At 45.5% G+C, this 23,045-nt stretch overlaps 1 protein-coding gene across 1 annotated transcript; it reads left to right on the top strand.

Annotated features, from left to right (window-relative positions):
• The first annotated feature begins 10,150 nt into the window (after positions 1-10,150).
• Positions 10,151-21,564, top strand: LOC140216578 (uncharacterized). The gene is made up of 3 exons (XM_072286947.1): positions 10,151-10,319; positions 13,177-13,437; positions 20,869-21,564. Exons 1-3 carry the CDS (start codon positions 10,151-10,153, stop codon positions 21,438-21,440), a joined length of 1,002 nt encoding a protein of 333 aa, XP_072143048.1. The 3' UTR covers positions 21,441-21,564.
• Positions 21,565-23,045: the final 1,481 nt, after the last annotated feature.

Raw genomic sequence — 23,045 nt, 5'->3', positions numbered from 1 at the left:
CATTGGATGTGCCCTTCCGACTCAAATGCAGCTGTTCTGCCAGTCGCTGGTATTTTAGGAATGTATCTGTATAATGAGATGTACTGGAAATGTGCTCGAAATATGCTCCTAGGCAATCAGCTTGTTCCTCAAGAGTGTCTGCTTGTGTGTTTACTAATGGTAGTGGATGAGTTTCACGGCCTTTTAGTTTGTTTACCCTGTTCCAGGCTTTTCTTTCGTCTGTATATGAATTAATGCCGGAAATATATTTTTGCCAGCTATCCCTTTTGGCACGGCGGCGCGTTCTTCTTCCTTCTGATTTTATTTTCTTAAAGCTGATAAGGTTTTCGATAGTCGGAGAGTCACGGAGCTGATTCCAAGCCTTATTCTGTTTCTTTCGTGCTTCCTTACATTCATCGTTCCACCAGGGAGCACGTCGTTTATTAGGCGATGCATTTGTTTGCGGGATACATATTGACGCTACGTCGAGAATAAATGCGGTTAAATATGAGACTGCATCGTCAATACTGAGTGCACGAATATCATCCCAGGTCATATATGTTAGTTCTCCGTATCGCTGCCAGTTGGCTGAGTCAACTTTCCACTGGGGTACATGTGGAGAACATTCGTCCCGTTTCCTTAATATTAAAACAATCGCGAAATGGTCACTCCCGTATGGGTCCTTATGTACATTCCACTCCAAGTACGGCACGACTGTACTTGAAACAATGGATAAATCTATAGATGAAAATGTCTTGTGTGCAACGCTGTAAAAGGTTGGCTCCTTATTTAGCAGGCATGCACCCGTACTGAATAGGAAATTTTCAATCAGACACCCTCTGGCATTACACCTAGAGTCGCCCCACAAGGTATGATGGGCATTTAAGTCTCCAACGACAATGTAGGGTTCCGGGAGTTGCGGAATAAAGCTATCAAATTCAATTTTGGAGAGTTGACAGTTGGGAGGAATGTATAAAGATGCAATTGTCAGCAGCTTACTAAAAAGCACTGCTCTGACTGCCACTGCCTCTAGGGGCGTTTTAAGGGGTAACTGTAGGCAAGCAACACTCTTATCTACTATTACGGCCACACCGCCCGACGAGGCAAGGGCCTCGTTGCGGTCTTTCCGGAAAATGGCATACTGTCGGAGAAAGTTTGTTTGTGAAGGTTTAAGATGTGTTTCTTGGACACACAGCACCTTTGGGGTGTACCTATGTGAAAGTTCCTTAATGTCGTCTAGGTTGTGGAGTAAACCCCTGACGTTCCATTGTATTATCTGTGTATCCATAATGTACGTGTTTTGTGCTGTGTGTCTAAGAAATATGGATTATATTATCTCACGAGACCTTTCCAGGCCCCGTGAAACGCGATCTCTCTAACTTCCGGGCGCGCTCAAGGGAGCTGCGCCGTTCCTTCGGCGTCTGAGACGCAGGATTGGTATTTGTATCCATCACCTCGTCTGAGGCGGTGGATAGCGCCTGCGCAGCGGGCAGGTTCGCGGGGGTGGTGGGCCTATCTGCACACGCAGTGGCCTTGGGTCCAACAGGCCCGAGGGTCTGCTGGTCCTCCTTTGTGGGGGCCGGTACAGCGCTGGCTGTTCCAGCCGGGGGGGCTGATGGCGTGACCGCCGTCACGCTCCGTGTGACTTGGGCGGCCGCCGAAGGATGTAGCGCTGCCCCCCGGCGCGCCACATCGGTGTAAGACGGACTAGACTGGTTCATCGAGAAGCGCTTGCGCGCCTCTTGGAAGGAAAGGTTCAGTTTGATTTTGATTTCGATGATTTGTTTTTCTTTTTTCCAGGATGGGCAAGAACGGGAGTACGCTGGGTGATCCCCGTCACAGTTAGCACAATGGGTGGTGGAAGTGCAAGTGTCAGATGAGTGCTCGTTTGATGCACACTTTGCACAAGTAGTGCGCCCTCGGCAGCTTTGTGAACCGTGCCCGAACCGCTGACACTTGAAGCATCGGCGTGGGTTAGGGATGTATGGTCTTACACGGAGTTTGCAGTATCCTGTTTCTATTGAGTCTGGTAAAGTGCTAGTTCCAAAAGTTAAGATTGTGTGTTTTGTGGGGATTTCCTTGCCGTCGCGCCTAATCGTTATTCTCTGGACCTTTACTACATTTTGATCTTGCCATCCCTCAAGTAGCTCACTTTCACTAAGATCAAGCAGGTCATCTTCAGAGACGACACCGCGGACAGTGTTCAAAGATCTGTGTGGGCCTACTGAAACTGGAATGTCCCCAAAAGCAATTAGTTTTGACAATTTACTGTACTGTGTCTTGTTACGAAGTTCAAGAAGAAGATCGCCGCTTCCCATTTTAGTTACTTTGTAACCTGGGCCGATGGAGTTTGCCAATGATTTTGCCACAACAAAAGGAGATATTGTTCGGTCTGTCTTGCTTTCATGTTGACTGTGAATGACATGGTATTTTGGGAATGTTTCTTTGTGACTCATGAAGAAGTTAAAGGAATCTTCGGTGCGCCCCCTCTTGATGGAGCGATCAGGGAGTGGAGGGAAATTTGATTCCATAAGTAATAATAATATTCGGCAGGGATGGCCGCCACCCACCATGGAGCCCAACCAGGGGACGACACAGGACGGGAAGTATTCAGTTCTGCGCACGCCAGCGGTACATCCCCACTATAACCAAATACCTATACCCGAGGTTGGGCATAATGCACAAGGTTAAGCCTTGCCGCCAGGAAATACGGAAGTACTAAGAAGTGAAGAGAAGACAGGAAAGATGAAAAAGGCGAGAGAGAAAGACGAAGATTGGAGAGGTGGACAGGAAAAGGCGACTGCCGATTTCCCCCGGGTGGGTCAGTCCGGGGGTGCCGTCTACGTGAAGCAGAGGCCAAGGAGGTGTGTTGCCTCCGCCGGGGGGCCTTAAAGGTCCAAACACCCGGCATCGGCTCAACCCCCAGGATCCCCCTTTCTCCGAACACGGCTAAGCCGCGCACGGCTACACGCGTGAGGGTCCAACCCTCGTGTGCTCGGGTACGTGGTGTCGCAACGCACCAAACGCCTGCTTGCGCAGACGCCCCTGCGGGGACTTGCGACTTCCTTGCATTGGGTTTTCTTCTTAAGCTAGTTTATGGAATGCGAAAGTTCTGTCCATGTTTTGACAGTGCGGTGCATGCTCTGCATTATGTTGTGTTTTACAGCATCCATAGAGGAGTGGTGTGTAAGTTCTCTCTGCTCCGGCGTTCACCTATTTGAAGTGCAACTGCTATGCAACAACTTTATAGTGGGGGGACACAGTGCTGCATTGTCGATTTACACTGTGGGCAATAGCTTGTAACAAAAGGTAGCACAGTACAGAGGCAGTAGCATTTAGTGTATTGATAAAACCGATCTATTCGGGCTTACTTTATAGGTACTGATGGGCTAGTTGGGTACCCATGATTTTGGTGAAGCAGTGCACTTGGAAAAAAAGGACTGCTCCTGGACATTTGGACATACATCAGTGCATGTGTATGTCTTCATAATTCATTTTCATGTGAACTCGTGTTTTTTCCCAAGTGCGCTGATTCACCAAAGTCATGTCAAGTGGGCTGTATATAGGTCAGTGGCATGTTTGCACTGAGGCCTTTTGGTGACTTAGAGCATGCTAAAATCTTTTTGTTCAGGCTGTTCTTGGTGCAGTGCAACGTGATGAACTAGAAATCTACTGAAGCAAGGTGTGAGGCTGGGCTAGTTGTTAATCCATGATGTGCCCGGCGCGACAGCATACAAAGGACGGAAAGGCACGATGGAGACAAGTACACGATGAACAAATTGGCTGGCACTTTCCTGCAAGCATTCTATATTTATGCAGATTCTTGCTAGAATAAAGAGAACATATGCTTCACATTTCTGTGCACATATTTGTTGAAAGTACTAAATTGCTTGCAGTTGACAACATAGCTTTCATGTCACTACCTGTTACTGTTTAACTTGTGAAGGGCCATGAGATGCATAAGGTGCTGCATCGCATTAATGTAAATGTCAGGCAACCTACTACGTTGTACCCTACAAAGCACCAATATGTCACTATGAGCACACTTGTAATAAACATTGTGGGATTTCCTATAAATATTTGTATTTTTAGGTGTATGTAAAAAAATTTATGGGCATTTCCTTCATTGCAGGTACTCCTCGTTACATCCAAACGAACTTTGCACTGACAACAGAAGAAGGGGTCCTGAGAGACATGAAGCTTGCCCTTGAGCTCCCCGCAGGGGCGTCTGCGTGAGCAGGCGTTTGGTGTGTTGCGACACCACGGACCCGAGCACATGAGGGTTGGACCCTCCCGCGTGTAGCCGTGCGCGGCTTAGCCGTGTCTGGGGAAAAGGGGATCCTGGGGGTTGAGCTGAAGCTGGGTGTTTGGACCTTTAAGGCCCCCCGGCGGAGGCAACACACCTCTTCGGCCTCAGCTTCACATAGATGGCACCTCCAGACTGACCCACCTGGAGGAAATCGGCAGTCGCCTTTTCCTGTCTCTCTCTCCCTACAATCTTCGTCTTTCTCCTACTTTCCACCTTTCCTGTCATCTTCTCTCTTCTATTTACTTCCTTTCTCCTTGGCGGCAAGGGTTAACCCTGTGTGGTTATCCAACCTTGGGTACACCATATTTGGTTATAGTGGCGGCGTACGACTGGCGTCGTGCAGACTTGCATGCAAGCTCTGCCGCGTCCCCTCGTTGGGCTCCGTGGTGGGCGGTCGGCGCTGTTGCCGAATTTTTATACATTTTCATGGAACTTTCTTTCCCCAAACTTCCTGATCGCCCTCAGAAACGAGGGCGCACCGAAGATACCTTTCAATTTTTCGGACGACAAGTCCTCAACTTTCCCCGATTCCACGTGATTCATTCAGAAAAACCAGACAAACTAGTGCGATCCATTTCACCGTTCCTTGTCTCCAAGACTTTGACCGAAGTTTTCGGTACAGGATATAAGGTGTCCAGAATGTCAAGTGGCGATCTCCTTTTGGAGCTCCAAGATCAGAAGCAGTATGAGAAGCTGCCGAAACTTGTGTCATTTGGAGAGACCCAATTAACAGTAACCCCGCACCGTACCATGAACACAAGCCGCGGTGTTGTCTCGGACGATGACTTGCTGGAGCTCACTGAGGATGAACTCTTGGAGGGCTTCAGTGACCAGAATGTAATCAATGTTAAAAGAATTAAGATCAGGCGTGACAGTAAAGAAATCAAGACCAAACACCTTGTATTGACTTTCGGCTCAAGTATTCTGCCCGAGTCTGTAGAGGCCGGGTACATCAAGCTCCGTGTTAGGCCATATGTGCCAAATCCCCTTAGATGTTTCAAATGCCAACGCTTCGGCCACAGTTCGCAGAGCTGCCGAGGCCGTCAAACCTGTGCGAAGTGCAGTGCCCACGAACATAATTCTGAAGCTTGCAAAAACACTCTCCACTGCGTAAACTGTGAAGGCGAGCACGCCGCATACTCGCGGTCGTGCCCGTCCTGGAAAAAAGAGAAAGACATAGTCACAATCAAAGTTAAAGAAAACATAACGTACAAAGAGGCACGCAGGCGGGTAGCATACCTGTCTAAGAGTAGCTTTGCCGATGTGGCGCGTAAGGGGGCAGCGTCACAACGGCCTCCGGCGGCTGTCCGACCCACAACCAGTGAGTCGGCAGTCACGCCATCTGCCCCCGCGGCGGTGGCAGCTAGCGCTGCTCCGTCTACCCAGCAGACGGGGCCATCGACCCCGAAGGTGGACGCAGCCGACGCTGCCCCAACCTCCGAGGCCCCTTCCAGCGCTGGCAACGGCCAGCGCAGCCAAATCCCTCTGGGAGCCCCATCGACCTCCGGGCTGGTGGGCGCAGGGGTCTTGCCCTCCAAGGCGGGACTCCATCTGAAAACCTCTCGCTCGCAAGAGCGCTTGTCTGGCGTCTCACACGAGGCAATGGACACTACACCTGTCCCCAAGGCGCACCAAACGCCTAAGGAGCGTCGAGAATCGCTCGAACGCTTCAAAAAGAACAAAACACCTATTACAGGGCCTCGAAAGGGCTCTGTAATATAAGGCATCCACTCCGTTTCCGTAAACACAGCACCAATTTACCTTAAACATGGATACACAAATCATTCAATGGAACATCAGAGGTCTCCTTAGAAACCTTGATGATTTGCAAGAACTCATCCACAAACATAATCCAAAAGTGCTGTGTTTACAGGAAACACACTTAAAATCTAAACACACAAACTTTCTCCGTACGTATGTTACGTTTCGCAAAGATCGCGATGATGCCGTCGCATCATCGGGTGGTGTTGCGATTCTTACTCATAGAAGTATTGCGTGTCAACCTCTACAGCTACAAACGCCCCTTGAAGCAGTGGCGGTTCGAGTTGTCCTACTAAACAAACTCATCACCATTTGCTCCCTTTACATACCCCCGCATTACCAACTGAACAAACTTGAATTTCACTCCTTGATCGATCAATTGCCAGAACCTTATGCTCTTCTTGGCGATTTCAATGCGCACAGCTCCCTGTGGGGCGACTCTCGTATAGATGCGCGAGGCCGCCTTGTTGAACAGTTCCTTTTTTCTTCTGGAGCGTGCCTTCTCAATAAGAAAGAACCCACATATTACTCTCTTGCAAACCTATCCTTTTCGTCAATAGATCTTAGTATAGTCTCCCCGTCTGTACTGCCTGAACTTGAATGGGAAGTTACCGACAACCCTTACGGTAGCGACCACTTCCCTATACTGCTAAGATCATATAAAGAAAACGAATATCCACCATACGCTCCTAGGTGGAAGATTGAGACAGCTGATTGGGAGAAATTTCGATCTCTAACTAGTATCTCATGGGCTGACCTGTCTTCGTTAGGAATTGACGCTGCAGTCGAGTTTTTTACAGCATTCATAATAGATGTCGCATTTAAATGCATATCAGAAGTAAAAGGCTTGGCCTGCAAACGACGTGTCCCATGGTGGAACGACGATTGTAGGATCGCTCGTAAAAAACAGAACAGGGCGTGGGGGTTGCTACGCGCTTCTCCCACTGCAGAGAATCTAGTCAACTTTAAAAAAGTAAAATCCGAAGGCAGGCGAACCCGCCGACAGGCCAGACGAGAAAGTTGGCAGATGTTTCTATCGAGTATTAACTCGTTCAGGGATGAGGCGAAAGCCTGGAACAGGGTCAATAGGATAAGAGGGCGACAAGCACATGCACTCCCTTTGGTAAACACAGAAGGCGATACCCTACAAGACCAGGCCAACTCACTTGGGGAGCACTTTGAGAGTGTATCAAGCTCAAATCATTATTCGCAATCCTTCCTAAAATATAAACAAATAGAAGAATGCAAGCCACTCATCAATAAATGCCGACAGAATGAACCGTACAATTGCCCTTTTAGTGCTGCCGAGTTGAAAGCTGCCTTGAGCGCATGCAAGAGTTCCGCACCAGGATCTGATAGAATCATGTATGAAATGCTCAAAAACTTACACAATGACACGCAACTTACACTACTCACACTTTTCAACACCATCTGGGATGCAGGGTACCTTCCAACCGCGTGGAAGGAAGCCATTGTAGTCCCTGTTTTGAAACAAGGCAAAGACCCTTCCTCAGTGGCAAGTTACCGCCCGATAGCCCTCACAAGTTGCATTTGTAAGGTGTTCGAAAAAATGATAAATCGGCGACTCATTCATTTCCTTGAACAGAGCAAAATGCTTGATCCTTATCAGTGCGGCTTCCGAGAAGGGCGCTCCACAACCGATCATCTCGTGCGTGTTGAAGGGAATATCCGGGACGCATTTATACATAAACAGTTCTTCCTATCGATATTTCTCGATATGGAAAAGGCGTATGACACAACGTGGCGTTACGGAATCTGAAGAGACCTGTCAGAAATGGGCATCCACGGTAATATGTTTAATATAATAAAAAGCTATCTGTCAAATCGTACCTTCCGGGTAAAAGTCGGCAATGCACTCTCACGTCCTTTTACGCAAGAAACGGGTGTACCCCAAGGAGGCGTGCTCAGCTGCACGCTATTTATCGTGAAAATGAACACGCTTCGTGCTTCACTACCACCCGCCATCTTTTACTCTGTCTATGTGGACGACATTCAAATAGCTTTCAAATCTTGTAACCTCGCAGTCTGCGAGAGACAGGTACAGCATGGCCTGAACAAAGTGTCAATGTGGGCAGACAAGAATGGGTTTAAGATCAATCCTAACAAAAGCTCTTGTGTTCTTTTTACAAGAAAGAGAGGACTTATCCCAGATCCTTGCATAGAACTGCGTGGACAACAGATACCTGTAAACAAAGAACACAAATTCCTAGGTGTCATACTTGACTACAGACTCACCTTCGTCCCCCACATTAAACATCTCAAAGAAAAGTGTCTAAAAACAATGAACATAATCAAACTTCTATGCCAGACTACGTGGGGTAGTGACAGGAAGTGCTTAATGAATCTCTATAAAAGCCTCATTCGATCACGACTAGACTATGGCGCCGTGATTTACCACTCTGCCGCCCCGAGCGCATTAAGGATGCTAGACCCAGTCCACCATCTAGGAATCCGACTGGCCACTGGCGCTTTCAGAACGAGTCCCATACAAAGCTTATATGTAGAATCAAATGAGTGGTCACTTCATCTGCAGAGAACATACATCAGCCATACATATTTTCTGAAAGTCCACTCAAACCCCCAACATCCCTGTTTTAGTACCATTAATGACATGACATGTGCTACACTCTTTCGCAATCGTCCGTCCGTAAGACAGCCTTTCTCGCTGCGAGTGAGGGAGCTTAGCGAAGAAATGCACGTTCCACTCCTCGAGCTTCGCCTAATGCATCCAGCCAAGCTGCTACCTCCTTGGGAGTGGCAGCTCATACAATGTGATATATCGTTCGTGGAAGTCACAAAGCATGCCCCAGAGATTGAAATCAAGATGCATTTCCGGGAACTCCAGCACAAATACTCCTGCAGGGAGTTCTACACAGACGCATCAAAGTCACACGACGGGGTATCCTATGCAGCCGTCGGTCCATCCTTCTCGGAATCCGACGTACTGCACCCGGAAACTAGTATCTTTACGGCTGAGGCCTACGCACTGCTGTCGGCCGTAAAGCATATAAATAAATCACAACTCCAGAAATCAATTATTTATACGGACTCCCTCAGTGTTGTGAAGGCCTTGATGTCTTTCTGTAATCACAAAAATCCAGTATTTAATGAGCTCTACTCCGCACTGTGCAAAGCATATATATCTAACCAACATGTGATCATATGCTGGGTGCCTGGACATAGGGGCATCGAGGGAAACGTTCTAGCCGACCAGATGGCCACATCAATCTCATTGCATGTAGTTAATCCTACTGCTTCGGTCCCTGTCACAGACCTGAAGCCTTTCTTAAGAAGGAAACTACGAAGCCACTGGCAACGCATGTGGGACGAAGAAATAAATAATAAACTGCATGTAATAAAGCCACAATTAGGTTTCTGGCCTCTTGTAACAAAATGCCGCCGGACAGATGTGCTATTCTGCCGCCTAAGAATAGGACACACTTTTGGCACACAACTTTTTACTCACGGGAAACGAGCCTCCAACCTGTGGTAGATGCGGGGAGAGGCTGACCGTCCTCCACGTCCTACTGGAGTGTCGGAAAGCCGAACCCGAAAGAAAAAAACATTTTCTCTTAGCATACAGGCACCACATCCCCCTTCATCCTGTTATGTTACTTGGTCCAGAACCACTCTTTGACACCAACGCCGTCTTAGGTTTTTTGAAAGATGTTGTGTTGCATGTTATTAGCCCCACACGTTCGTAGCGCTTCCTCTCTTCTGAGGATGTCGCTGCGATAATTATTTTTAATAAGCACATGCCTCTAGGCCCTTGTGGTTCAAGGGCTCTGGCGAGGCTGTAGTGCTGTAAGCAATTTAACGTCTCGCATATTTTAAACAATGCATCATTCTTTTACGATGGATTTTAATCTTCACAGTCTTCGTCATTAATCATCGCCATAATTTTATAGCACGTAGATTTTACGCAACTTACAGCGACTATTTTTAGGCCACTTTACAGCCAGGTCACATCTTCCATAATACATCGTTAACACTACCATTTGTCATGGCGCTCTTTGGCCATACCTGGCCCTTGCGCCATAAAACACTACACATCATCATCATCATGCCCTTGAGCTGAATATGCCAGTGAATGGCATCAAGGGTCCATCGCCCCTGATGAACCTTAATTTGTTCAATCCAGTGTTGAGCCAGGCAATTGACTACATGCACTGTGTGCTGCTTGGAGTGACAAGGCAGCTTACCGAGTTTTGGCTGGACAGTGCAAACTCCCAGGAGCCGTTCTACATCGGTATGTACCTGTGCTCACTTGTTAAAGTGGAGTAATTGAATTCTATATTTTGTTCAGATAAGTCAATTTTGAAGGGAAATAACAATTCGCTCTTGCAGTGCATGTGACAAGAGTATGCCTGATAACATCCATGATTTAGCTGGTACTGATGTTACACACATACAAACATTTCTTTTTTTTTTGGAAATATTACATATCCTGCGCACAAGTCAGAATACTTATGTAATGCAATGCGCTTGCCATGCCCTAAATTGCAGAAAAAGAAAAAAAGGGGACAATCAACCATTCCTGTATACTGGGAAGTGCCGAGCATTGTAAAAAATATCCCACTAAAACTTGCAATTGGTCCACTGTGGATACCTGCCTGGAAATAGCACTGAAAAGGAAATGTTTACAGACTACAGTAGGAATGCCTTTGTGTAAGAAGTACACGTAACCGAAATTGACAGATTTAGCCGAGCTGGGTTGAACTAGTTATAAAACAGCTGATTGCTGAGTTGTCGGCTGAGTTGTTGACAGAAAAGACACAATCCAATATTTTTGTTAGTACCTCTTTAATTTTACGCGATATTCTGTGACTTGCATGTTCTAAGACCTATGGTAAGCATGTGGCTTAAAGAAACTTGAACACGTCATTGCAGTATTACCAGCGTCTGCATGTTCATCATCATTAACGTCTCCGTTTTTGTCGATTAGTATAATGCTTGCATTCTTCCAGTTTTCTGGGACCCTTGCAGTCGATAGTCACCTCGTATAAAGAGCCGCCAGTTTTCCAAGCGTTATGTCTCCTCCATCTTTGATTAAATCGACTGTTATTCCATCTTCTCCTGCTGCGCTCTTGCTTGTTTCACGTCTTGTAAGGCCCTTCTCAGCTCATCGCGAGTTATAGGAGTTTCTGTATTCTGTTCTTTACTGTTTTGAATGGAGTTCTCCCGAGTCCTCTGGGCACTGTACGGGTCAGTACAGAATTCTTCCACTGCCTTTACTATACCTTCAAGATTATTGATGGTATTACCCTGCTCATCTTTTAGTGCATTCATCTTGGTTTGTCCTATGCCAAGTTTCCTTCTCACTGATTTCAGGCTGTGTCTGTTTTTTACGGCTTCTTCAGTCTTTCTCATGTTATAGTTAAGACTATCACTTATTTTCGCCTTGATCAGTTTTTACAGTTCCGCGAATTCTACCTTATCTCTTGAATTCGACACTTTCATTCTTTGTCGTTTCTTCATTAGGTCCTTTGTTACTTGGGAGAGCTTGCCTACTGGTTTCCTTGGTGCCTTGCCTCTCACTTCAATTGCTGCCTCTGAATCCAGCCCAATTACGGTTTCATTCATTACCTCTATGTCAGCGTCTCTCTGTTCTAAGGCTGCATATTTGTTTGCAAGTACCAGCCTGAATTTGTCTGCTTTTACCCTTACTGCCTCTAGGTTGACCTGTTTCTTCTTGACCGATTTTGCTCTTTCTCTCTTCAAATTGAGGTGAATCCTAGCCCTTTCTAACCTATGGCCACAGCACTTTATTCTACCTATCACTTCTACATCCTGCACTATGCTGGGATCGGCAGACAGTATGAAATCAATCTCACTTCTTGTTTCACTATTACGGCTTTTCCAGGTTCACTTTTTATTGCTACGCTTCCTGAAAAAGGTGTTCATTATTCGAAGCTTATTCCTTTCTGTGAATTCTGCCAGCATCTGTCCTCTAGCGTTCCTAGAACCGATGCCATAGTTTCCAATTGCCTGTTCCCCAGCCTGCTTTTTCTCCATTTTTGCATTGAAGTTGCCCATTACTGCAGTATACCGAGTTTGCACTTTTCTCATCGCTAATTCATCTTCATAAAACCGATCTACTTCATCATCATTGTGACTGGATGTTGGAGCATAGGCTTGTACTGCAACCCTCTCATTAATGCTGTAGAATTCATCAATGTTGCCCGCCATGACCTTATGGATTAGGAATCCTACCCCCTATTGCTTCTTATCTGGGAGACCTCTATAGCAGAGGACATGGCAGTTATTCAGCAACGTATAAGCGTCACCAGTTCTAGTCTCACTAAGACCGATGATATCCCAAACAATATGTGACAGTTCCTCAAAGAGTCCTACTAAGCTAGCCTCACTAGACAGAGTCCGGCTGTGAAAGGTTGACAGAGTCATTTTCCATTGGCGGCCTGTCCAGACCCAGAGATGCTTAGCAGCCTCTGCTGCGTTGACCACCGCATTGGTCAGGTGCTCCGTAGCTGCTGGGGACTGAGGCCCATGGGTTATTTGTAGGAATCCTAAGGGAGGGGGTGGCCAAATACTGTACCAGAGTGGCCAATTCCTGTTCTGGTGAGGCAGTGTCTTTGTCTAAGCTGAGTGTGCCTTCCTAATTTGGTTGTCCCTGGATTAGCATAGTCCCACTCGCTCTCTGCATCTTTTGCTGGTTTTAGGCATCACTGCAAGCCTCTGGATGTCATATAACTGTAAAGGCAATGTGCTTCTCTGTGCACCAAGAAAATTGATGATAGTATAGGTTTCATATCACAGCAGCCAACATTGGCTATAATGCACCAAGCACTAATACATGTCGTTTTAGTAATGCGTAATGCTTGGATTGCTATAAATATTTGTGGCCTTGCCACAGCTACCATACTATGCGGAGTCTGTAGTTTTTTTATGTGTTTGTGTCCACATGGCATTGCGTGAAAACTAGGCTATTACTAAGACATGGTTAACATCTAGTCTTGGTACTTGAGAAACTGGGCATATGATTGCACTATTCCCAACCATTGCAAGTATTGTAACAGGTGAGGCAAACATCCTCTTCATGGCATAGATGGAATTTGTGGTAGTAACTACGGCTTATTTTTGTGCAGGTACTCCTTCAACTATAGCCAAGCTGGATAAACGTCTCCTGAGTATTTGCCCACCCCACTGCTTCACACGGCTGCCACGGTCCTTGGCAGACAGGTGCTTCTGGAAGGCGAGCGAGTGGAAGAACTGGCTGCTCTACTACTCTCTGCCAACAGTACCTGGAGTGCTGCCGCCGCGGTTCTGGAGGCACATGTCAATGCTGGCCGAAGCCATTTTCACTCTGCTCAAGAGTGAAATTTCACCAACTGATCTTCAGTGTGCAGGTAAATTGTTTACTTGCATTTAGACTATCTTGCTTCTATATTTAAGAGTATTTACCACTCAGCCTGTTATTACTATTCTCCTGCTGCCAGTGTTCCCTTGTCATAGTCGTTAGTTGGTCCTTCATCAAACCTGCAGCCCCCAGCGACAGCTGTTAAGTGCATTAGCTCTAAACGTGTGTGCAAGAGTAAAAGCTTTTAATCTCGGCAAAAAAATACTGCATGGCCATTTGGTCACAAGTCTGCTTCAGACCAAAGTTAGGGATGTCATTATTAGAAATAGGTAAACGAAAATCGAAATTTTCGAGAGCATTGTTTAGGGTAATCTTATGATGCGAATGTTATGTCAGTATACACATTACATACTTACTGTACACAAACTGAAAAGCCAAAGAGCAACAATGTGCACACCTTTGGTTAGAGCAGAGGCGCAGAGACTACTCTGTCCCCTACACAACCTTTTGCGCATCATCAAAGCATCACATAGTACGTGCCTTAGCCAATCAATTCTGTGGAAGCTTGCTAGGTGGTCATTTTCCATCTTAGCTAACCACTATACTTGCAGGCTGAAGTAATCAGCAAGCCCAAAGCGACACTGATTATGGCAAAGGCTTGGATTTGTCAATGAATTCAACCTTGCTCTGCAATATAGCCTTCTGATTCACTCAAATAGCAGAGTGAAAGGCCCTAAAAGTGCCTGTCCCTGGATGGAATCTTGTACAACAAATGCATCCTCTAGTGCAAAGCTTTTCTCCTGACACTACTTTTTTTTCATGACTTATACAGCACGCTATATACCACTGTGACAGGTGCATTTCTGATCGTCCATTCACTCTGCATATTCCCCTCGATGTCCCTGTACCCCGCAGTGCACCCAGTGAAAAAGTGCTCCCGCAGCCTCGTTTGCACGATTTTCTGGCAGCTGTGTTTTGTCTGGTATTTGAGGTCGCACAGATGTGGGAGCATTGTGCACACACTCTAACTTCTATAGGAGGGTAAACAAGAGTCAGAAAAGACTTATATCTGGTCCTGCACTACATTAAGTTGCATTTTATGTGCTCTGAACTGCATTTGTTTTGTTCCACTGCTGCACTTCTGAAGCTGTGCTACACCAACTATCCTAATTTTGTGCACTGCTGGTTTCTTCTGGTAGCCATAGCTTCTGAAATTTATGAAGCCTTTAATTAGACTGTCTGAGTCATTACAATTTCACTCTCATTGACAACCATGGCAACATTGTTTTCTTTTCTGTTTTTTTTTTTTTTGGTGTGAATGCTAAAACAAAATGCGATGCAGGAAGATAAAACACTCAATCTGTGCACATTTCATAGCTATGCTTGATTGTGGCGTGAAATACATTTCATGAAAAGGGACAGAGAAAGGACGATAGTGAAGCGGCCAACAGGGGTGGATGTTTTCTCAAGTTGAGTATTGGACTGCAGTTATCATGTAACTATTGTAGATACATCCCCAGACACTATAATAGATGCTCAAGCCCCGCAGGGGCGTCTGCGTCAGCAGGCGTTTGGTGTGTTGCGACACCACGGACCCGAGCACACGAGGGTTGGACCCTCCCGCGTGTAGTCGTGCGCGGCTTAGCCGTGTCCGGGGAAAAGGGGATCCTGGGAGTTGAGTCAATGCCGGGTGCTTGGACCTTTACGGCCCCCCAGCGGCGGCAACACACTCCTTTGGCCTCTGCTTCGCGTACACGGCACCTCCGGCCTGACCCGACCGGGGGAAATCGGCAGTCGCCTTTTCCTGTCCTCCCCTATATCTTTCACTTTCCTGTCTCCTTTCTCACAACTCTCCTGTCTTCTCATTTCTTCTTGCATTTTCCCTTTTTTCCTGGGTGGCTAGGGTTAACCTTGTGTGGTGAGCTGTCCTGAGTTCAGCCATATTTGTTTATAGTTGCGCTGTGCAGCTGGCGTGGGCAGGACTTGCTTACAAGTTCCTCTCCCGTCCCCTTGTAGGGCTCCATGGTGGGTGGCTGGCACCGCGGCCGAATTATACATTTTTCCCATGGCACCTCCTCTCTCCAAACTAGATCGCCCTCAGAAAAGAGGGCGGACCGATGTCACTGCTGATTTTTTCCAAACAAGCAAAGAAGTCTTCCCTAAGTATCACGTGATACACAGTGAAATGCCAGAAAAACCGGCTAGAAAGATATCTCCGTTCTCAGTTGCAAGATGTCTGAAAGAAGCCATAGGCACTAGCTATAAAGTAACAAAGCTTGCTAGCGGTGACTTACTGCTAGAAATCCAAAGCAAAGCTCAAGTGTGCAAACTTGCTAATATCTTGTCGTTTGAAGACATCCCCATCTCAATTTCGATCGCTGAACACTGATCGCTGATCGCTGAACAGATCGCTGAACACAGTGCGTGGGGTGATTTCTGAAATTGACTTTTTGGATCTCTCCGAAGAAGAAATGTTAAATGGTCTTTCCGAACAAAATGTGAGCAATGTTCAGAGAATTAAGATAAGAAAAGACAACAAAGAGTTACCTACCAAGCACCTAATTTTGACTTTGACCTGCTGCACACTTCCAGAGACAATTGAAGTTGGGTATACGAAAGTTGCAGTTCGCCCATACATACCGAACCCTCGACGTTGCTTTAACTGTCAGAGATTTGGCCACGGCTCCCAGAGTTGCCGTGGGCGCAAAACCTGCGCGAAATGCGCATCCAAAGACCATACTTCCGAAATATGCGAAGCAGCACCTCGCTGTGCGAACTGTGAAGGAGACCATGCTGCATACTCCAGATCTTGTCCCTCATGGAAGAGAGAAAAAGAAATCATTACATTGAAAACAATTGAGAACATTTCATTCAAAGACGCTAGAAACCGCATCCTAGTTAAAAACAAGTTTTCACTCAAACCGAACATGAACTTCGCCGATGTGGTGCGACAGGGCGATCCACCACACCGGCCTCCGGCACCTTCCCAGACCACACATAGTGAGGCTGGGAAGGAGCCATCCTCGCCCCCGGTGGTTGCAGCTCACGCTGCTCCGCCAGCCGCAAAGCAGGCTATGCCGTCCCTCGAGTTGGCAAGCCTCAAGGCCTCTGCCCACGAGGGGAGGTCTGAAAAAAGTGCCGACGTGCAGTCTGCACGACCCTCCAGCGCCTCTGATGAGGTGATGGAGACGAGCCAGGGTGGTTCCGTGCCGTCAACGTCACAGGGACGGCAGAACTCCTTGGATACTGCGTATAAAGAAGACCCCCGAATCACGGGGCGAAAACCAATTAAACGTATCCCGACCCCACACACATAAATCAATATGGCGTTCCTAATACACTGGAATTGCAGAGGACTCCTAAATAATTTTAATGATATAAAAGAGATCATAAATTCTTTCTCTCCTGTAGCAATGTGCCTACAGGAAACGAACTTAGGTCCTCAGCATACAAGTGTACTGAAGAAATATAAAGTCTTTCGCCGTGACCGAGAGCAGGCAAACAGGCTCTCAGGAGGGGTAGCCATCATTGTACAAAGTGGCATTGCAGCTCGTGAAGTAAAAATAAAAACTAAATTTGAAGCTATGGCAGCCACTTTCCTCTCTTACAAAACGATTACGGTGTGCTCTGTGTATTTAGAACCACACCTAAAAATAACCGTTCATGAGTTAGAGGACCTGTTCCAACAATTACCAGAACCCTATCTGGTAGTTGGGGATTTTAATGCGCATTCCGGTTTTTGGGGAAGCGCGAAAACAGACGTAAGAGGCCAAATTATAGAAGATTTTATTTTGAGCAATAATGTTTGTTTGTTGAATTCTGGCAAATCAACATACTGCTCCCCAAGCTCAGGAAAGATGAGCTGTATCGATTTATCTTTTAGTTCACCTTCTATTTTTAACGATTTTAAATGGGACGTCATAGATAACCTATATGGAAGCGATCATCTACCAGTCATAATCACTCTTCCATCCTCACCTGCAATCATTCCAAACAAACCACGACGATGGAAGCTCCAAGCAGCTGACTGGACACTGTTTAGAGAAAAGGCCAATCTAGATGAAGTCTTTTCTGAAGATCTTAGTGTCGATGACCTAAATGAAAAATTCACAACCTGTATTTTAGCCGCTGCCCGTTTAGCTATTCCCCAGACTTCAGGAGTGGTGAGACAAAATCACAAGGTGTGGTGGACTCGGGGATGCAAAGAAGCAAAGCGAAAACAAAATAAAGCCTGGAGTGTCCTTCGCCGATATCCAACTCAGGACAACCTCCTAATCTTTAAAAAGGCACGAGCTAAAGCACGATACGTCCGCCGTAATGCCGAAAAGACGTCATGGCAAGCATACATTTCATCAATAAATAGCACAGTCACATAAAAAAAAATGTGGGAGCAGGTACGTAAGCTCCATGGTAGCTACTCCCCATTTACAATTCCTCTCCTGACAACCCCTGGCATCCAAACAAGTATAGAGGAACAGGCCAACATATTAGGAGAACATTTCGCTGCAGTCTCTAGTTCTTCACACTACACCGAGTCATTTTTAAAATATAAAAACGTGGCTGAAAAGCAAAGGCTTCCGATTAGTGGCAGCATAAATGAGCCGTATAATAGTTTAATCACTCATCAAGAAATCACTAGAGTACTGTCTGCAGGGAAACAAACTGCACCAGGGCCTGATGAAATTCACTATGAAATGCTGGCACATCTTTCCGAATCCGCTATAAATGTACTTCTGCATTTTTTTAACAAGATACTGTTACAAGGGAAAATACCGGAGGCCTGGAAAAAAGCTATTAGTGTACCTTTTTTGAAAACCGGAAAGCCACCGACATCTCCCGGTAGTTACAGGCCAATAGCCCTTACCAGCTGTCTGGCGAAATCTTTCGAAAGCATTCTGAATATTAGATTGACGTTTATTTTAGACTCCCGTGAACTACTTGACATCCATCAATGTGGTTTTAAAAAAACGTGCTCTACAACTGATCACCTCATTCGACTTGAAAACACAATCCGAGAGGCATTCATCCATAGACAACACTGCCTTGCCGTTTTCTTCGATCTAGACAAGGCTTATGATACTACTTGGAGGTATGGCATTCTCCGCGACCTAGCAGACCTGGGCATTCGTGGCAGGATGTTAAATTGCCTGCGTGACTTTTTGTCCAACCGTTCCTTCCATGTGCGCCTCGGTTCAACTCTCTCAAGGAAGTTCAGTCAAGAAAATGGGGTACCACAAGGGTGTATCTTAAGCACTACCCTCTTTATTGTAAAAATGAACTCCCTAGCACAAATAATTCCGAAATCCATTATGTATTCAGTTTATGTTGATGATCTCCAGATTGCTTGCACATCATCAAACATAGCAACATGCGAGAGGCAACTACAGTTAACAATAAACAAACTATCAGCATGGGCAGATAAAAATGGATTCCAGTTTTCCCCACAGAAAACAGTAGCTGTTATGTTCTCGCTGAAACGAGATTTACAGCCTGATCCCACCTTACACCTTAATGAAACCCAACTCCCAGTAAAAAACGAGCACAAATTCCTCGGCATTACTTTTGACAAAAAGCTCACTTTCCTACCCCACATAAACACTTTGAAAAACAAGGCCTCTAGAGCACTGAACATACTTAAAGTCCTTTCACGGAAACGCTGGGGCTCTGATAGGGCATGCCTTTTACAAATATACCGCTCCGTCATACGGCCGTCCTTGGACTATGGGTGTATAGTGTATGGGTCTGCCAGATCATCTTATTTGCAACGACGGGACCCAGTACACAATTTAGCTTTACGCTTGTCAACTGGTGCCTACAGGACGTCGCCAATAACCAGTTTGTATGTAGAAACTAACGAACCCCCTCTTGCCGACAGAAGAAGCATGCTGACATGCTCATATGTTCTAAAAATCCGTTCCTTGCCAAAACATATATGTTACCCAATAGTTAACAAATGCCCATCTAGAATATTATTTACAAACAAACCCCAGGCTATAAGACCACTCCTTCTCCGTTTTGAAGAGAAATTACAAGTTAGATGTAACGGACACACTGCCTAATATTGCCCAGAAACCCAAACCACTGCCACCATGGTACTGCTTACCTTCTGTTTCTGACTTCGCATTAACACGATTTCAGAAAAAACTAACGCCGCAGGAACATATATTACAAGAATATTTAGCACTAAAAGAAAAATATGCGGAATATACAGCATTTTATACCGATGGTTCCAAAGCTGCACACTATGTGGGATGTGCTGTGATACAGTATAGCTGGGAAAAAATCGTACGGCTGCCGCAATGTGCATCAATTCTCACTGCAGAGGGTCATGCAATTTCCATGGCTATGGAAAGAATAATACATGAAAACATTGAAAACAGCATCATTTATACAGACTCACTAAGCATACTTACAGCCCTTCAGCCTAGGAATGCAGTTCTGCCAATAATCGGTGACATCCTACACAACATAGCAGGAGCCATTAGGCGGGGACAAAACATCAAATTTTGTTGGGTGCCGAGCCACGTAGGCATCTGTGGAAATGAGAAAGCAGACGAGAGTGCAGCTAAAGCTCGAAATAAGGAAATAAAAAAACATAAGAATTCCTTACAGAGATTGCATGAAATTAGTGTGCCATAAACTGAAAGAAAAATGGCAGTCCGCATGGAACAATCAAACGAACAATAAGCTACGCCTTGTAAAACCCATCATAGAAGAGTGGAAGTCATGTTCACACCAAGAACGTTTTATTGAAGTTGTCTTATCTCGCCTCCGCATTGGCCACACACACACTACCCATAACTACTTGCTGACAAAAAAAGACAAGCCAGTTTGTGAGAAATGCGGAGACGAACTTACAGTGACCCACATTTTACTCTCCTGCAGACAACTTGAGACACTGAGAAAAAAATATTTTACGCCATTTTACAGCGAACGTATTCCTTTCCGTCCTTCACTGATTTTAGGTGAAGATGCGCTAGTTGGGACAATACATGTATTTAGCTTTTTAAAAGAAGCCGGTTTTCTTGAAAAATTGTAAAGCGTGACCTTGTTCTCTTTTACATCCAGTGACACACCTCATCCACCTTCTCATGTCTGAGAAGAAAGCTGAGGTGTTTATTTAATTTGTTGGAATCCTCGGGGTCCTCTATCAGAAAAGGACCTTCTGAGGTTACCCAGCTTTTTCCTACATTATACCTTGCGATTGGCGCATGATAGCCTTAGTTGCTTATGCGCCATTAAACTCAACATCAACAACAACAATAGATGCTCAAGCTATGTCAGAGTGTATTTGTTCTGTGTCCCCCATTATGTAAAGTTTTACTCTTGATACATGGGGATGCTCTAATTTAAACCTTGTTAGAGACACACGTTAAGTGGATGAAAGTATTGGAGATGTGATAATTTACACGTGCATTGACAAGCTTACTCAAAGCTTTCTTTCAACAATACTCTTACATGAAACAATTATTTTTTCTAGGTCACCTGCTTGAATCATTTGTGTGCAGAGCTGCAAACCTCTATGGGACTCGCTTCATGACTTTTAACGTCCACCAGCTTCGCCATCTGACGTCAAGCGTGGAGCATCTGGGTCCCCTTTGGGCAAACTCAGCGTTTCCCTTCGAAACAGGGAATGGGAAGCTCACAAAGATTGTAAAGGCAGCAAAAGGAGCTCCGACACAAATACTGGAGAGAGTCACTCTGGAAGGAGAGCTGGAGCTTGCGCTGCATTTGCTTTCTCTTCCGCATGATGTGGTGAGGTTTTGCGAAAGACTGCTTGGCAATGTTCCTATTAAGAAAGTGACTCGAATTGATAATGTATGCTTATTTGGAGCACCAGTTACAGCTATGTTGTCCGAGCGGGAACTGCAATCTGTGCAAAATTTCTTGGACACAACATGTGCTGTAATTGAGGAATATTCAAGAATGAGCTTTGAAGGCACAATTATACACAGCCAGCAGTATAGAAAAGCAAAGAAAAGTGACTGTTCTGTCGTTGCAAGCCATGATGGGAAATTTTTTTATAGTTTCCCATATATTGCATGTAATTGACGGCATTTCTGGCGTGGTTCTCTTGCTTTGTGAGAAACTGGGAATTGGTGAAAATGCTGATGGTTTTCCTCCTCACATCCAAGAGTGTTTGTTGTCGCCTGTTGACACTTGTGTTGTTTTAAAGCCTGCTTCTGTTGCAATGCCGGCTTTGTTTATAGACTTTGAGGCTGAAAGCAAGCAGTATGTATGTGCATTGCCCAACATTGTGGAATGGGATTGAACTGAAGTACAAAAACAAAAGTCTCTGCGTCACTGTATTTACGGAAATCTAACTAGCACGTTTTTTCTGAGAAACTGCGTTCAAAAATAACCTGAACTTATATAAAACAAAAGCTGTGTGTATGGCCACCAGCGTTTGTGGCATTGTGGAAAGCTCGGTATCTGCAAGAACGCTCGCTGCCGCATACTTTGACAAGTCAGATGCAGAGTTGCATATAATCTGAATTAACTTCTGGGGTGTTACGTGCCAAAACTATGATCTCAATATGAGGTGCGCTGTAGTGAGGGACTCTGGATTAATTTTTACCACTCGGGTATATTCAACGTGCCCCGAATATGCGGCACATGGGCGTGTTTGCATTCCACCCTATCAAAATGTGGCTGCTGCGACCTCGTGCTTAGCAGCACAGCACCACAGCCCTTGAAAGTCAGTATTCCCTCTAAAAGTGATTGCTTGAGATTACCACCCCTGTGTGCTTGGTATCTGTGGCCAATAAAGGCCAAACTTCAATGACAATGCAGCACTTTCATTACGAAAGCTCATATATATATAAAAAAATTCCCTTTGGTGAAGGTAACTTCTACATGTCTCGTATTCTGATCCTGAACGTTTAGGGCATGCTATATTTTTCTATTATAAATCTGGCGAGTTGCATTCATACGTAACTTTATTTTGTTACTTTAATCTCGTGAAAATTGAGTGGGTTAGAATCCCATAAGTACAGTGTCAGTATGGGTCTGCGTTTTCGAAGTTTATCTTGGAACAAATTCAAATCTTTTGTTTATTCCACAATGAAGTTATAGTTGCTCATTCTGGCATGCACTATTTATTTGACTGAATGAACATACTCTGATGGGAGCCATGGCGTACGTAGCACCGATGTCTTCCACTGACTTTTTTCTCTGCCTACACTGGCTGGCCTTGTTTGTTTAATTTATCTTTTTTCTACATTCCATGGGTGTACCACTAAGTTGCCTGTCAATATGGTGATCTACTGTAGTAGTTGAGATGGTGACACGCATTACTCACTGCTTTCCAGGTCCACTTGCATAAACAGTAGGACATATTTTAGTTCGGTGTCTGACGAAGGTGCTGGTGAAAGTGACTCGCAGGCTTTTGCAGAAAGACTATTACACAAGTGTACCCTCATAGTGTGACTTGTCTTCCCTCGTGTGAAGCTAAGAATTTTGTCGTAAGTAGAGCCTGCTGGACGATATCAATGAGCATAGCTGGATACATTAGAGTTGGTACACATAGAGTGCCAAGGCAATGGATGTGTAGCTACGCGGCGTCATACAATCGTTGCAGACCACGTGTGTCATTGTATGACTTCTCATTCTAACGATGTCAAAGTGCCGTCAGTGGTCCTGAATAATCTTTCCTTC

The sequence above is a fragment of the Dermacentor andersoni genome, chromosome 3 (genome assembly GCF_023375885.2).
Source record: "Dermacentor andersoni chromosome 3, qqDerAnde1_hic_scaffold, whole genome shotgun sequence".
Classification (NCBI taxonomy): Eukaryota; Metazoa; Arthropoda; class Arachnida; order Ixodida; family Ixodidae; genus Dermacentor; species Dermacentor andersoni.
Note: the sequence above shows the minus strand (reverse complement) of the source record. Positions and strands in the feature narration are given on the sequence as shown.